General features: G+C 47.9%; 2 protein-coding genes and 1 long non-coding RNA gene across 10 annotated transcripts in view; 2 read left to right on the top strand and 1 right to left on the bottom strand.

Annotated features, from left to right (window-relative positions):
• The window catches only part of LOC144128471 (condensin-2 complex subunit H2-like), a 74,289-nt gene extending 68,577 nt beyond the window's left edge, over positions 1-5,712 (top strand). For 4 of the 6 annotated variants that reach the window (XM_077661898.1, XM_077661895.1, XM_077661896.1 and 1 more), the window contains one exon: positions 1,497-5,712. In XM_077661898.1, coding sequence (XP_077518024.1) covers positions 1,497-1,715 — 219 coding nt within the window. In that variant the 3' untranslated portion in view covers positions 1,716-5,712. The remainder of the gene's footprint in view (positions 1-1,496) is intronic. The other 2 variants (XR_013313794.1, XR_013313793.1) reach the window with 1 other exon arrangement.
• LOC144128473 (uncharacterized) lies at positions 5,428-9,007 on the bottom strand. The gene is made up of 3 exons (XR_013313795.1): positions 8,434-9,007; positions 8,262-8,313; positions 5,428-7,840 (listed from the first exon to the last, which is right to left on the bottom strand). It is a non-coding gene; the product is annotated as an uncharacterized LOC144128473 (long non-coding RNA).
• A 605-nt stretch (positions 9,008-9,612) lies between these two features.
• Positions 9,613-15,170, top strand: part of LOC144128472 (alpha-tocopherol transfer protein-like) — a 50,452-nt gene continuing 44,894 nt past the window's right edge. Inside the window, exon 1 of one of the 3 annotated variants that reach the window (XM_077661902.1) lies at positions 9,613-10,058. The gene's annotated coding sequence lies outside the window, so the exon portion shown is untranslated. The remainder of the gene's footprint in view (positions 10,059-15,170) is intronic. The other 2 variants (XM_077661901.1, XM_077661900.1) reach the window with 2 other exon arrangements.

The raw sequence follows: 15,170 nt of genomic DNA, 5'->3' as shown, positions 1-15,170 counted from the left end.
CGGATCAGCTCGACACTGACCCCCATGAGACGGTTGCGCTGCTCGATAACAAAGTCCGCCACTTTTTTCTCCAGCTGGACGTGATGGCCGTGGCGAGGCTCATGAAATGCTTTGCAGTCGGGCTCACATATAAAAAGCCCCTCCCGCTGCAGCCGCCATCTGCGGATGGCTGACTCGTTGAGGTCATGTCTTCCAGCTGCCGCAGAATTCCCGACCTCTTCAGCTAACACGATCGCTTTTCTCTTAAAACGAGCCTCGCACCGAGCGCGACTCATTGCCATCGTGTGCACTGAATCAATACACCGCGAGCGACGCCACAAGAACACGACGCGACGATGCGTTGAGCGCAAGGTCGCAATGAGCACAAAAAAATGACAGAGAAAAACGCTTTGACTTTGGATGGATGAGGATTTGGCTTCCGTGGTACCCATGTTTCCAGCATAACATCGCAAAACTGTGGAAACCGAAACCAAGCTGTATGCTTTGAAATGGCTGCACTGCGCCACTGCTTTAGGCCAATTTAAGTGCGGTATTCAATTATAACGCGAGGGTAGACTAAGGGGAAAAAATTGGGGAAAAAACTTGGGTTACATGCGAGTAAATACGGTATCTCCTTACTGGCGGAGTGGCGTCAGAGGTGGCAGTCCATGGGGCGCAGCGCATGGCTTGCACAACACAAAACGCAACATACTAAGAACGGTGTGGGTGGGATCTTCCCTTTCGCACTCCCTCGCGACACCTGAAGACAAAGCACTGGCTGTGGAACGAATGCCACAGCAGATGCAACAGTCGCTGCACTGAAAGCCCCGCCGTGGGCCCGTAAATGCTGCCCCTAACCTAACTGAAGGCACGAAAACAGAACTGTCACATGAGACAGCACACCGGCCGCGCTGTCCGAGGTGCATTTGTGTAGGCTAGCCCCGAGTCTCTTACTTGTGTCGTCCATCTTTTTTTTATCCTTTGTGGCCTAAAAATATGCACAGTCATAAGTTGTAAGCAGCGAACTCTTTCTGTGTGTGCTTATCTGTTACTGTAGCAATTGAAATCAACACTGGCGGACGTTCGCTTTCTTTGCCGGCAGTCGTACCTGCATCGTGGCTCGAAGCATCGATGTGCCACGCGATGCTGCTTGTCTTACAACCCACACGCGTGCAGTGGCCGCGCCGTGGTGTCCCTCGATGGCCATCAGTGCATTCGTTTTATGCAAGGACTAGCATTACCACTCGTGTGCTTTTGTCGCCTGCTGGCAGCAGACTGTACTAAAGAAAGAAACAAGTTAACAGATGTGAGAGGAATGATGCGTTGTGACTTGTGAGTGCCGTTTGGGGACACCGCAATGCTTTTCCGCAAGTTTAAATGAACAAGAAATTTCATAATTTCTTAATGCCAACTATTTCCGAACACTATAAATAGTAAAAGTTTGGTGTGAATCGAATAATATTTACTTGTTGGCCACTGTAAACATAACTGAGGTGATGCCTGTCTCTTTTCATCAGGGCCGCAAGCGGCCGCCCGGGCCCACCTGTCCGGAAGACCCGAGTGATGTGTTGCGTGAGAACCCAGTGGTGCCGGACCCAGACATGTGTGCAGACCCACGGCTTCCAGCAGCTGTGCGGACCACAGCACGTGCAAAATCGCGAATGCGCGTCGTTGCATCACTTGCTGAAGACTCATCTGAGGGTGAAAATGATGAGAACATGGTGACCCTCATGTGACTCAACAAGCCCCTCCTTCCCTCAGTGGCTTCCGTGGTTTCTGTGCGCGATGTGCGGCGACCTTCTTCCTTCATCTGCACTTCCCTTCTCGCCAAGGAAACATCTCACGGTTCCTCTTGACCCCCTCGCAACTCATTATCATCCAAGTCTCGGCATGGCATTCGGATCAGGGAGGGCGGACACATGTTTAAGAACATGGGATAAGTCCATAAGCTGCAGTGAACAGTCAGTCAGGTGAGCGTAGCCTGGCAGGAAATAACCAGATGAGCAAGACATCCGCCTGGTTTAACTTAACTAACCTTTCATTCAGTGAGGTTTAGCTGAATGCTTGATCCTGTCATTATCTAATTGTTGGCGTTATTTGTATTTCTGCGAGAATTTATAATTTTACGGTTTAGGACTAAGCTGTACAAGCTTTCACGTAGTTAGGTATATCCTTTAGGACTAAGCTCTAGAGGCGTTCGAGTAATTTGAATGCTTCCAATAATAATATGTGCATAGTGAATAATAAGTTGCGCAAGCATTGGCATTGTAAATATTGAATGCCTTGGTGCTGTGCTGATGTTATGCGGCGCTATTTGACTTGAAGCTTTGATTCAGTTTATGTGGTGTGAACTGTAACTGTTCATGTTCCGTGCTGTTTGTGTATATGTTTCGATGTATAAATCTATTTTTTTTTCATAATGTGAACAATTCTCAAAATATTTCTATTGAAATAGACTTGTAAGAATTGAAGTGAATGTTCTGCCATTGAAGATATGGGATAGCGAAAATGCAGTAAATTGACTCGAACATCTCAAAGTGTTGGATAAGTCTAAGTTTTCAGTTTGCACTGTAATCTTGACCAGGTATCAGGTGTTTTCCACTGGTTATCTCGAAATATTTTGAAGTTTTTGCGACAAATTTAGGTTCTCAAATCTCGCCAACAGCAGACAGTTTGCACAGCCCGTGGGTCATGCTGTGAACTGTCATTAATTGCTGAGCAAGTCCGTGCTTGCGCGCCGCAGTGCATGGCCCTTCCCACCATTTTATACTGCTGTCTACTTCTTGCAACTCCAGCTTTGCACTGATAGCAGAACCAAGCTAGATAAAAGGCTTGAGCTTTCTACAATGTCTAACTGGGCACTGAAAATTCTGTTGTCTCAAAACTGCACTTAAAATTTTTCTGCAAGGTAAAGCTTATGAGACCTCAGCCCAGACTTGGCAAGCTGCGTGTAAAATGGGCTCAGCTCACAATGCCAGTGCTACTCTACTCTTTCCATGCATTACGGCTGCCAAGACGAATAGGCATGTTGTTTTCTGTAGTTCGTCGATGCATGCCTTTCTTTCGTTTATTTTTATTTTCCTCAGTATCTAGCTACTGGTTAGAATTGGGAGCACGCCTGAATAAAGCAGGTATGACTTTTTTTTTTGACGTATGATCTAGAAACTAGAGCGATTATTGTAGGTATCCATATTTATTTTCATGATTTCATTCATGACTAAGGAAAGCAAACATGGTCTTGTCATTGCGGGAAATGAAAACATGTGAAGGTCAATAAGTGGTCTGAAGTACTTTTCATTGCTGCAAGCACATTATCCCCCTAGCCAAAGTATCAATTTGAAAAGAGTTTGATAATTCAGCCAACATATAACGGTAATTCTCAGATGTAGCTGAGCGCCAACACAGCATGTTGTATAAACACCAGCGAAGCTGCCAAGGACAAACAATGAAAAAGAAAAGACTGAGTTAGTCTCTGTGCAAACACCTAGCCTCCTAAACAATTTTACGCTTAAATCTTCACGATAAACTAAAAAGGCATCAAAAGAGTGTGATGAGATGCTGGAACAAGCTGCTGTCCAGTGTACAGTCACCGACAAAAGTTTCCAGGATGAGAGTTTGTGGGGGAAAAAAAAAATTTGTGTGGTCAAGCAAAACAGGTCAGTGAAAAGTATTAACGAGGGAACATGCATGCTTCACTCACAGGAAAAATATCAGCTGACTTGACTAGCGAGGAAACCCGGAAATAAATTTTTTTTTCCACCAATCCGCATCCTGCAAACGAGCCAGGTAACTCAATTGGGTGGAGGAGTACTTCCAGCACGCAGTCTCAACTGCCTGATTAGCTTTGCCTGCTAGTTGTGTACATTTTTTGTTAATGACAGAACAAGTATCAAGCACAAATCAAATGTGGATTTATGTAATGTGTCCTTTGAGAGTGAACATCACGTTCCAGAAAACATGATGTATGCAGAAGAGGTGGCATGGGCTGGTCAGTCACCCCTCGCTCCTGACTGAATGGTAGAGCATGGAAACGTAAATAGTAGTGTGTTAATAGTGCATTACAAATTCACAAATTGTTAATTTCTGCCCTCAAATTGGAAAACTTAATAGTGCAGTAAAGATAGTTAAAATCATAGGTGCTTTTAATTCTTTATGAATTGATATTTTAGGTTGCCACTTCAGCTGGCCAAACTGTGCAGGATACAAACTTGTAGCAGAGATATGGAGCCAGTAAGAAATAAGAAATGCTGCCAGTCATCCATCTGTAAACTGCAATTTTTTTTTGTGCTTCGCTTCACTGCATTCTTGCATTTGTGTCTTTCGTATACTGGATTTGTACCTCAGTGTTTCCAATTCGCTGGGTTTTTTTTGTTTCATTTAATGCAGGATCCAGTTAGGTTACGCAGAGAAAAAGGGTTGGTGGAAGGGTTCGAATCTTGAGAGAAAAAAAAATGTGACGTGAAAGAAAATATGTTGGGTTATTTGTAAGAAAACAATGAATAACTGCGCAAAGAGGACGTGACAAGAGAGGACCAACACACTGGACAAGCGCAGTCTCCTGTCCCGTCCTTTTTGCGCAGTTATTCATTGTTTTCATAATGTCGTACCAACTAGCCCCTCACCCCACTCTTTTAGACTTTATTTGTAAGACTTTTATAAATTCAAAGTGCATTTCTTGTAAGACAGATGCACCATGCCCAAGTCTGAGAGTGGCAGGGCTAGTGCAAAGGTGTGGAATGCTCGTGGAAGAAAAAAAAAAATGCCGGAGGAGAACCATGATGGTGGTCAGAAGATTGCAGTGCCTTACCGGTGAGAGCATGGCAGAAAAGTTGCAACTCTATCCCATCGGCACACCCTTTGCACAGTGCTTGCGGGGCTATGTGTGTGATCCCCTACCCTTGCTTCTGCTTCTAATCCCGCCAATCCTACAAGCTTTGTACACAACACATCATCATCATGTAAGTACTCATACGAATCAGCTGTGATGTGTAGTGTACAGCGTACATCTGCTTCTTCAAAGCAGGAATTTTTATTTGAGTGTGTCAACTTGTTCATGTGACATAGCTCATAGCATAGAATTTTTGTGCCTGTTGCAGTTTCACATGTGGATCAGTTTTCCCAATGCCTGTCGAGGTCTGTGCTAAGCCTGAAAGTTGAACCGGCTTGACTGCCCTGCTCAAGAAAAAGCAAGAATCAGTTTTCTGAACTTCAAGGTGATCAGCTGTGCATTTTGTGACAGGTCTTGTTTCAGATATCAAGATCTCCCTCAAGGGTGCTTGGGTTGCTTTAATCCAGGCTGCTGTCGCACCTCCGGACCAAATTGCAGAATGGTGGTACCATTGCTGAATTTCTGGGACGTGACAGCGAGTGTTCGTCTGTATAGTAGTGCACTACGCTTCTATTTATGATGAGTCACTGTACATAGTGTAAATAAAAACATCAAACGAATGCTGTAGCTGCCATACAAAATAGGCAACAAGCAACATTTTATTTTGCGGTAACCTTTACAGCACATGGTCTGCGTCCACTTGGCAAAAAAAAAAGTAATGCGTAGAGTTCACCTTGATTGTTTCTCTTCAAATACTGTGTACGTATCTGTTAAAATCACCTTTCTCATTTCTGAAGGAGTTTTATCCCATTCCCCGAACGGGTGCATTATTCATTGGAATGCTGCTTTCCAAAGCCGTGTGTGGCGCCATATTGTCGACATTAAATGCACATTTGGACTGGTTGCTTGCTTGTTGTATTACTGGTGAGTATTTGCGTGCAAAGAATTGCATGCTAAGGAGTGTGCCTTGGAGAGCACTCAAAGATCAGAAAGTTGGGAAAATGATGCTTTGCTCAAACCTTTTTCAGAACCTTTGGCGCGGGTCGAGTGTTCTTGCCACCTATCTGTATGTGCAGCTGAGCAAAACCTCTCAATGCGAAATTTTAACTTGTCACTTTTGATCTCTGCAGGGAGTGCTGAATCTCTCGGTGCGATCAGTTATGACTGGAACATCATGTATGTCCTGACTAGAAACTGTTTAGTGGCATTTTTGCCTTTTCCAACATTGCCCATTTGTACACTCTGGAAGGCTCTAGTTTTGAAGGCATTACTGCTGACTAGTGCTACATTTGAACTTTGGGGACGACGTAGATGCAAATGCCTGCGACACTGAATGCTCCAGCAAAACATTGGCACCGGTTACAAGGCAGACAGCCAGCCCTGGTCAACATTAACTGAGGAGGCTAGGCAATCAGCAGGAGCTTCAGTCTTGTATTGGCTGTGCTTGACTGTTTTGCATGCAATACGTAATACGCTCAGACTCCTTTTGTGCAGTGCAGCGAAGCTGTGAAAATGGCACAGCAAGGGTGCTGCACTGCAAACATTTTTATTGCAAGATTCGACTAAGCTCCACTTTCAAGTTCGAAATTTTGCTGCTTTGCTATGGATTGCCAGGGTTATTAAAGGAAGCTAACAAAAATTTCTCTTCAACAGCAGCACGAACCCTCCTAGCACAGGAAGCAACTCAAGAATGCTTACTGCCAAGATTACACGATTCAGTTTCTTTTTTCACACCAGTGTGCTGAGAAATGAGCGTTGGCAATATTTTCCCATAATGCCTATTTCAACAGAGCATGTTGAATGTCAACAAGGCAAGGGGGGGGCTGTCTGTGTTCACGTCGTTCTGTACCACTTTGTGCAATTTCCTCAGTATGAAACACCAACTAGTACGCGCTTCGTGTGTCTATGGTCACGTTGTTCTGTAGCACTTAGCGCGATTTCCTCAGCATGTTGAATTATCATAACGTGACTGCGTTCTTGATAATTTGTTTTACGGGGGGAGCATAGAAGTTTGCTTGAAAGAGAGTTTGCAAGCCAACACGAACCTGATAAAAAAAAGCCACATGCAACATATATGCAGACCTTGCATGTCAAAGGTTGAGAAAAATATGCTGTACAAGATAGTGTTAAACCTGCCACCCGACAAATGCACAAGCCCCGCAGACAACAGACTACTGTTCAAAAGCCCATCATTGTGGGCTATTGACCAAATGAGAGATGAAGGTGATGTAAGCTGTAAAATGTGCAGGAGCAGCAACATCTAAGCAATGCCCATGAAAAAGTGTCTCCACATGATTGGCAAAACTGCATGGAGCGTGCCAGGATAAGAACACAGTGTTTTCTATAAGGCACACTGGTCATATGGGCTTTCACGCAAGCATGCCATATTTAAAAGTGAATTAACAGGCATATAGTATACACCGTGTGAACGAAACTGCAGCTAGAAAAGCCAGCTGCAACATCCAGTACACCTCAAAACAGTTACGCAATTTACAAGCACCGCCACTGGGAAGTGCTCCATATTTCAAGCAAATTGAACATGCATTCATATGGCCAGCACAAGACTAATGCCAACTTGATCCACTTGTATGTCAGCCCTTCTTCACCTTTAGCAATGAGCGAGCCACGGCACATTTCATTACAAACCATGTTGAACATGCATCAGCATTCACAGCACTCTGTTAGCAATGTAAGGGCATAACATGAGAATAAAATGCTGCCGTATCTTCCTTGCACTGAATGCCGCCCGAAACAACTCGTGATGCTATCCGCGTGGACAGGTAGAACATCGACTCTTGTCTCCTCCTCTGATCAGCTGCTCTTGCTTCTGCGCGTGTCACTCGTTCTTGGTCTTGTCCTTACGGGTCCCGACTTTGCGAACGAGTTGAGACCCAGTGCCTAGGACGGTGGCTCCTACGTTGTACGTCGTCGACGCTACCCATCTCGCTCCACCCGCACCAACGTTGTAGACGCCAGAAGTAATGCCCTGAATCCAGCCGGCGGGAGCTGCATTCGGACTGGCATCCGTCTTCTCTGCGTTTCAAGTATAAATGCGTAAACGACTCTGGCACCGAAACAGCAATTACGCGCCCATGGACGTAAGAGCATGCGTCCTTCCGATCGTCCACAAGTGGCGATCCATGCGTGCACGCAACTCTCTTGGCGTAGGCGCAAGTACTGGCGGCCAATTTTACTGTGCGCACCCGTCAACAAAGATTTCGTTTTGCTTGGATGCTACAGGCGATTCCCGTAACAATGCCAGCGGATGCGATACGGAGCCTAAACGAACGATGCGGCAGTACCGTGGGTAGACCGTGGCGGCCAAGCGCCGCCTCTGACACGAGGTCGCTTCATACGAATTCGCGCGAACCAAGTGCGTCAGCGCTGCGTGGCAGGTGCTGCTCCGCTTTTTGCTGTTTACATCAGATATAGCTACATCCGCATGCCGACTTACTTTCGTCGTCCTTCGCGTGCTCCTCGACGGCGTTGGCATCCTCCCGTCCAGGCTGCAGCATGAAAATTCGTCGCGTTATTTCAGATTACCACATTACGAAACGCTGTAGACCTTGCTTGCAAGCTTCGACCACAGTAGCCGGTAGAGCGGGGAAAAAAATGCATTGCCTTACCTTTTTTAGGCAAGCAGTTATTGGGTTGTAGAGGTTTGACATCGCCGCTCTTCCGCCGGGAGGTTATCGCTCCCGACAAATCGGACGCGTAAACAAGTTCCGCAGCTCGGCTCGTTTTTCTAGCTTGCTGCTGCTTCGGGCTCAACAGTCGGTAGTCTGGTTGCAGCCTCACGAGCGTCAAGACGCTGCTCTCTCCGCACGTTCGCCCGCAGCGCGCACGCAGTAGTACGTGCGACAAAAAGCAGATGTGTCAACGTTTACAGTGCCGCAAACGCCACATAATCGGCGCTGCGCGCGAACACGATAAGGCCAACGTCGCGGCTGCGCTCGTGCGCTTGCTGTCGTTGCCTGCCGCTGCTGTCGGCATCTGCGGCTCGCCGAAAGCACCGAAAGCTCAGCTGGTCGTGACGCAAGCAACCCCTGCGAGAGAGCGGCGCTTGGTCGCGGCAGCCGCATCTGTGCAGTTGAAAGCCCATGTTCTTATCTTTTAATTTCTGTGCGCTGTAAATACGCACAACAGCCACTCCAGAACACAAGAAACCGACGTAACCCTCCCTATCAGGCACTTCGTCGCATCGCGATGATCTTGCATCTCTCTCCAATGAACCGCTCCTCGTGTCCGAGGTAGAGCACGGCAACATTGGCGCCCCGAAAAGCGCATGCGCGCGTTTGTGCGGCGGTCGCGCGCGCTGGCGTCGTCTGCTCGGCGTCTTCGTGCGCTGTCATGAGTTCACTAAGAAATAATTTTATGCTAGGCAAGGAGCCGCTCAGTAGTTTACCATGTACACTTTGCCGCAGTTTGGAAACAAGCTAGACTATCCGAACGCTCATTGACAATCTCAATGAGCCAACGTTTACGGCACCGTGGAATCGTCTGTCATCGCAAGAATAGTCATGTGGTGCCTTTTTATATCGAATAATTATTGCTGGAAATTCACTGAACTAGCCGACCAGCCAGTTAACACAAGCATCGTGCTTCGGGCCAGACTTGAGTGCGCAACGAATGGGTAAACCCCACTCGCTTTTCTGCGCTGATAACGTGGTTTGCATAGCCTAAGTGCAATTCTCTTTCCTCGTAGATTTTCGTTTCTGGCTGAGTTCGGGAAGGACACGAAGTCAGGTGGTGGATGCTATATATAAAGAAGAATAACTGGGTTTCGGGCCGTGTCTGCGTGTTCTCTCTCCACTGCGTCCTCCTTTCTCTCATTATATCTTCCACTCGCAGGGAGAGGGGAGGGAAGCATAGAGCGACTATGTAGAGGAGGGAGAGACAGCGAGAGAGAGAGAAAACCTAACGGGAAAGCCACCGGACAAGTTCAAAGATCTGGCGCTGTTCTAGTTTCGGCGGAGGTGTACGCACTGCGTGGTGGTGGCGCGTATCCCACGGTGGAAGCTTCGACTAAAGGACCGCCGCCGCCAACTCGGACCCGGGGAGAATCATCGCCCCGACGAAGGAAGCCTCGGAGAATATCACACCGCTGCCGCCACACACTCTGCGCCCTGTCCGGATCCATCTCTATGCAAAGTGAAGTGCTTGTGTGTCGTCCGGCGGCCAGAGCTTGAAGAAGCGTTCCTGTCGTCCACTTTGGATTAGTTTTGGACTTGCGCGGAGGAAGAGTCGACAGGTGCGTCCCGCAATCTTCTCTTTCTCTCCTTTGTTTTTCCTCAGCGCAGTTCATGCTTCACTCGGGAGTCTGCGCTTTGGACGAGGAAGTGTCGGCGCGTAGCTTTCGTTGAACTCGCGGCTGCCGTAAGACCGCATGCGCTTTTTTTTTCTACCTTTATTTGTGGCAACTGTGGCACATGGAGATGAAGAGGCGCTGTAAAGGCATGCTTCACTCGTAATATATATACATATATATATATATATATATATATGTATATATATATATATATATATATATATATATATATATATATATATATATATATATATATATATATATATATATATATATATATATATATATATATATATATATATATATATATATATATATATATATATATATATATATGGATAGAAAAAGTTCCTAGAGCTAGGTGGTTGGCGATACACTTGAAAGAAAACAGACGTCGTGGTGAAGAAACATACTTTTGTTCACGTTTCGGCCGGGGACCGGCCTTCTTGAGAAGGCCGTAACGTCAAAAAAGTAGTGTTTCTTGACCACGTCTGTTTTCTTTCAAGCGTATATATATATATAGTAGTCTGCGTTGCTGAGAGGGTCACAACTGGTACGATTATCTTGGTTTATTTGCCCAATAGTTTTGGACGGTGGACCGTCCTTCGTCAGGGTAAGAGATGACTGAACACACACGCACCCACACACACGCGCGCGCGCGCGCACACACACACACACACACACACACACACACACACACACACACACACACACACACACACACACACACACACACACACACACACACACACACACACACACACACACACACACACACACACACACACACACACACACACACACACACACACACACACACACACACACACACACACACACACACACACACACACACACACACACACACACACACACACACACACACACACACACACACACACACACACACACACACACACACACACACACACACACACACACACACACACACACACACACACACACACACACACACACACACACACACACACACACACACACACACACACACACACACACACACACACACACACACACACACACACACACACACACACACACACACACACACACACACACACACACACACACACACACACACACACACACACACACACACACACACACACACACACACACACACACACACACACACACACACACACACACACACACACACACACACACACACACACACACACACACACACACACACACACACACACACACACACACACACACACACACACACACACACACACACTGGACAGCTTGCGCGCACACAATATAGGGACATACATATATGTAAAGGTGATGAACATTCGTTTCCGCACCGCAGCAGTAGTTGACACTGCTGAAGCAACTATATATACAGCAGAGTGTGAGGTAGCTGTGAGGAAATTGCTGAGTCGTGCTTTTGCATGCCTCGATGCACCGTCGGCTATATATGTGTCCGTGGGACGCTGTTTCTCAAGTTGTGCGAGGCCAGAGATCGCTTCCCATTCAGTCGGCGCAGTTCCCAAGCCCGTGGCGGAACGACTGCTCGCGTCACTGGTGCGTTGCCTCCGAAACGCGCAGAGGAGGCAGCTGCCGGCATCCAAACCTACATTCGCGAGGCTTATTCGCGCGCGCTCTGGTTTGCACCGAAGCATTTTCTTTCCGCGGTGTTTCGTGGAGCGAGAAGTCCGCTGCTGGTCGGGTATATTTTTTTTATTTTTGCTTCTCTTCTTTTCATTCCTCCTTCCCGTTCCTCTTTTTCGCGCCTCTCGTCTCGCACGTGCGCCCCTCAGTTGAGTCAACTCTGCGCGAAAAACAAGGCTTTCGGGAAGAAGGAAGGGGCTGTATGCCTGGCGAGCGCAATAATAATAATAATAATAATAATAATAATAATAATAAATGGCGCAGTATCTGTCTCATATATCGCTGGACATCTGAACCGCGCCGTAAGGGAAGGGATAAGAGAGGGAGTGAAAGAAGAAATGAAGAAGAGGTGCCGTAGTGGAGGGCTCCGGAATAATTTCGACCACCTGGGGATCTTTAACGTGCACTGACATCGCACAGCACACGGGCGCCTTAGCGTTTTTCCTCCATAAAAACGCAGCCGCCGCGGTCGGGTTCGAACCCGGGAACTAATAATTGGTTTTGGCGGGAAAGGAAATGGCGCAGTATCTGTCTCATATATCGTTGGACACCTGAACCGCGCCGTAAGGGAAGGGATAAAGGAGGGAGTGAAAGAAGAAAGGAAGAGAGAGGTGCCGCAGTGGAGGGCTCCGGAATAATTTCGACCACCTGGGGATCTTTAACGTGCACTGACATCGCACAGCACACGGGCGCCTTAGCGTTTTTCCTCCATAAAAACGCAGCCGCCGCGGTCGGGTTCGAACCCGGGAACTCCGGATCAGTAGTCGAGCGCCCTAGCCACTGAGCCACCGCGGCGGGCTGAAAGTCCGCTTTCGATTTAGCCCTTTCCCCTTCAGGTTCCTTCCTTTCAGTGACACGCCCTCCATGACGCGGGCCGATGATGTGGACGCAGAAATCTCTAGAGCGCACGGAAGCCGCGATATGAAATCAGAAAAACGGGAGGGGGGAGAGATCAGGGGTGAGCGCCCGGCCAAATCGAATCTCTGCGCACTATAGGGCATGTCTCGTAGCCGTCTGCGCTACTTTCGACCGTAGAAATCAAGCAATCAATCAGACCTCGATTTAAGGGGTAGCAGGAACGCCTCTAGTCACTGCCTAATACCGCCTGCAGTGCTGATAGAGTTCGGGTGAGGGAGCGGGGGCGAAATGGGTATGTTTGACAAAAATTATTTATTTATTTATTTATTATAGATACCTCAAGGGCCCTTGAGGGCTTTACATGAGGGGTTTACATTGTGGAACTGTAAAAAGAATGAAAAATAAATCATCAAAACGCTAAGGCGACCGTGTGCTGTGCGATGTCAGTGCACGTTAAAGATCCCCAGGTGGTCGAAATTATTCCGGAGCCCTCCACTACGGCACCTCTTCTTCCTTTCTTCTTTCACTCCCTCCTTTATCCCTTCCCTTACGGCGCGGTTCAGGTGTCCAACGATATATGAGACAGATACTGCGCCATTTCCTTTCCCCAAAAACCAATTATTATTATTATTAACCCAAGCAATAAAACTGGGGCCCGAGCCGAAGATGGGCGCGAGCAATCAGATCTCCTTGGGCCGAGCCCGGTCGTCTAACCTGGATCGAGCATCCATGGGTATGAATATTGGCCATAGACTGGTCATTCGTCGGCAGATGACCTCGCGTTGACGCGTACAGCCACCGCATTGCCGACTTTGCCAATCACCGGCCGTTTTTTTGCCCGTGCATAACCCTGGAAAACTCTAGGCAGTATCCAGTAGCGGAAACTGGTCATGGCTTTATTTGTATAGGGTACCCTATTAGAGTTTGTTTATACTATTAGAATGTATAGATAGCGACTTTAGGCATAACAGAGGTCATTATTAAAAAGCTGGCAGCATTTAAGCTGTTTTGCCAGCACGCACTGTCAAGAGAACGAAATCACTTAACGTAATTTGCTATGGTCGATCTACATTACAAAGGCCACGCTGCAATATGAAACGCACAGAAAGAAACGAAGCCTTGCGTCAGCAACAGGTCTGTAGGTCTGCAGCTATTCACCTCCTACAGCACGCCTTCGTATTAAGCGCATAAAGGTATGAAATCTTAGCTAGCATATCAAGACAATTTCTTCATAAAATGCAAGAGCAGGGCTTCTGCAGAGCTATCAGTGAAGGCTTCTTAAGCGTTTAACTGAATTTTTTATGAAAGTAGCAGTGTATGACGAAGGGTAAAGCGAAACGAAATATAAACGACATCAGTTACTGATTTAGTGCACAGATTTAGTTGAGCCTGGCTGGTGTCTGGCGGGCCCGACGTCACGCCGACGTAGTCAGCAGAGTCCGAAGCGCATGCTTGGGCCGGGTGCGTTGGCCGACTTGGCCAACCGTACTCCACCATTCGGCCGAGAATTATTTGTCGGTCAGGCTGGCTACCAACTAGGAAACTGCATTTGCCCTTTGCTCGGCAGCCGGCCAATGTCGCTTTGGCAGAGACCCGTCGAGAAGCACAGTTACTCAGCAGACAGTGTACGCAGTGTAATAAAGAACGCTTTCCCCTCACACAGGAAAACAGTGCTGATTGATATCGCGCGCGCTTTTCACGAGAAGAGCAGCAAACGCAAAGACCCAATGTATTTAGGGGAACCCTCCAAGACGGAGTAATTTCAAGTAAATTAGTGATTACTCATTAGCATCCACCTAAACGCCGCTCAAAGAAATTGCTTACTTAATTGAAGTACAAAGGTATGGGACAAAATCAAGTATAGAACTGTGCAGGCGCACAATTTGCTCCGCATAGCTCCCTTGTTGCCACACTTGCCCGTACGTGCGCCCAGTGCCTCATAACTAAGGAAAAGATGCAACGTGGTAATTGTGTGCATTGCTCTGAACGCTTCGTCCCATCCAGGTAATGCTATGTCACTCGCTCAGTTTTGTGCCTCCTCTCTCTGCTTCCTGCGTTTACAATCTCGCGCTCGCGGTGTTGAGTACACCGATCGAGCCTCCGGTCGGGGCGGCGTCGCCACATGCCAGAGAGCGGGCATCGAGGCGAATTCCGGTTTCGGGAAGCCCACTTTTTGTTTCGGCCCACGGGGGCCACTCGATCGTCGCTCCTTTTTTGCTTCGCCGGTTCCCTCTCTTCGACACGGTCAGCGGGGCGGAAGCGAGGGCACACCGCGGAGTGTGACCAGGCCTCTCGCCTCGGGGCCGGCCTTCCCCCCGAGAAAGATGGCCGAGCGGTAGCCGACGAGGTACGTAGTGGCGGGGCGGAGGCGAGGAAAAACCCGGGCGCCTCCTCGGCTTGTGGCTTCAGCGATCCTCCTCTTCCTCACCCCCTGGGAGAAGAAGAATGGAGGTCGACCGTTTTCTCGGTCGGCCGAGACACGGAGTCGTGCGGGTTGGCCCCTGGCTGGCCTGGCTGGCGCTGCCCGATGACCGGCTTCTTGATCGTCATCTACGT

Source organism: Amblyomma americanum, chromosome 4 (genome assembly GCF_052857255.1).
Source record: "Amblyomma americanum isolate KBUSLIRL-KWMA chromosome 4, ASM5285725v1, whole genome shotgun sequence".
NCBI classification, from domain to species: domain Eukaryota; kingdom Metazoa; phylum Arthropoda; class Arachnida; order Ixodida; family Ixodidae; genus Amblyomma; species Amblyomma americanum.
Note: the sequence above shows the minus strand (reverse complement) of the source record. Positions and strands in the feature narration are given on the sequence as shown.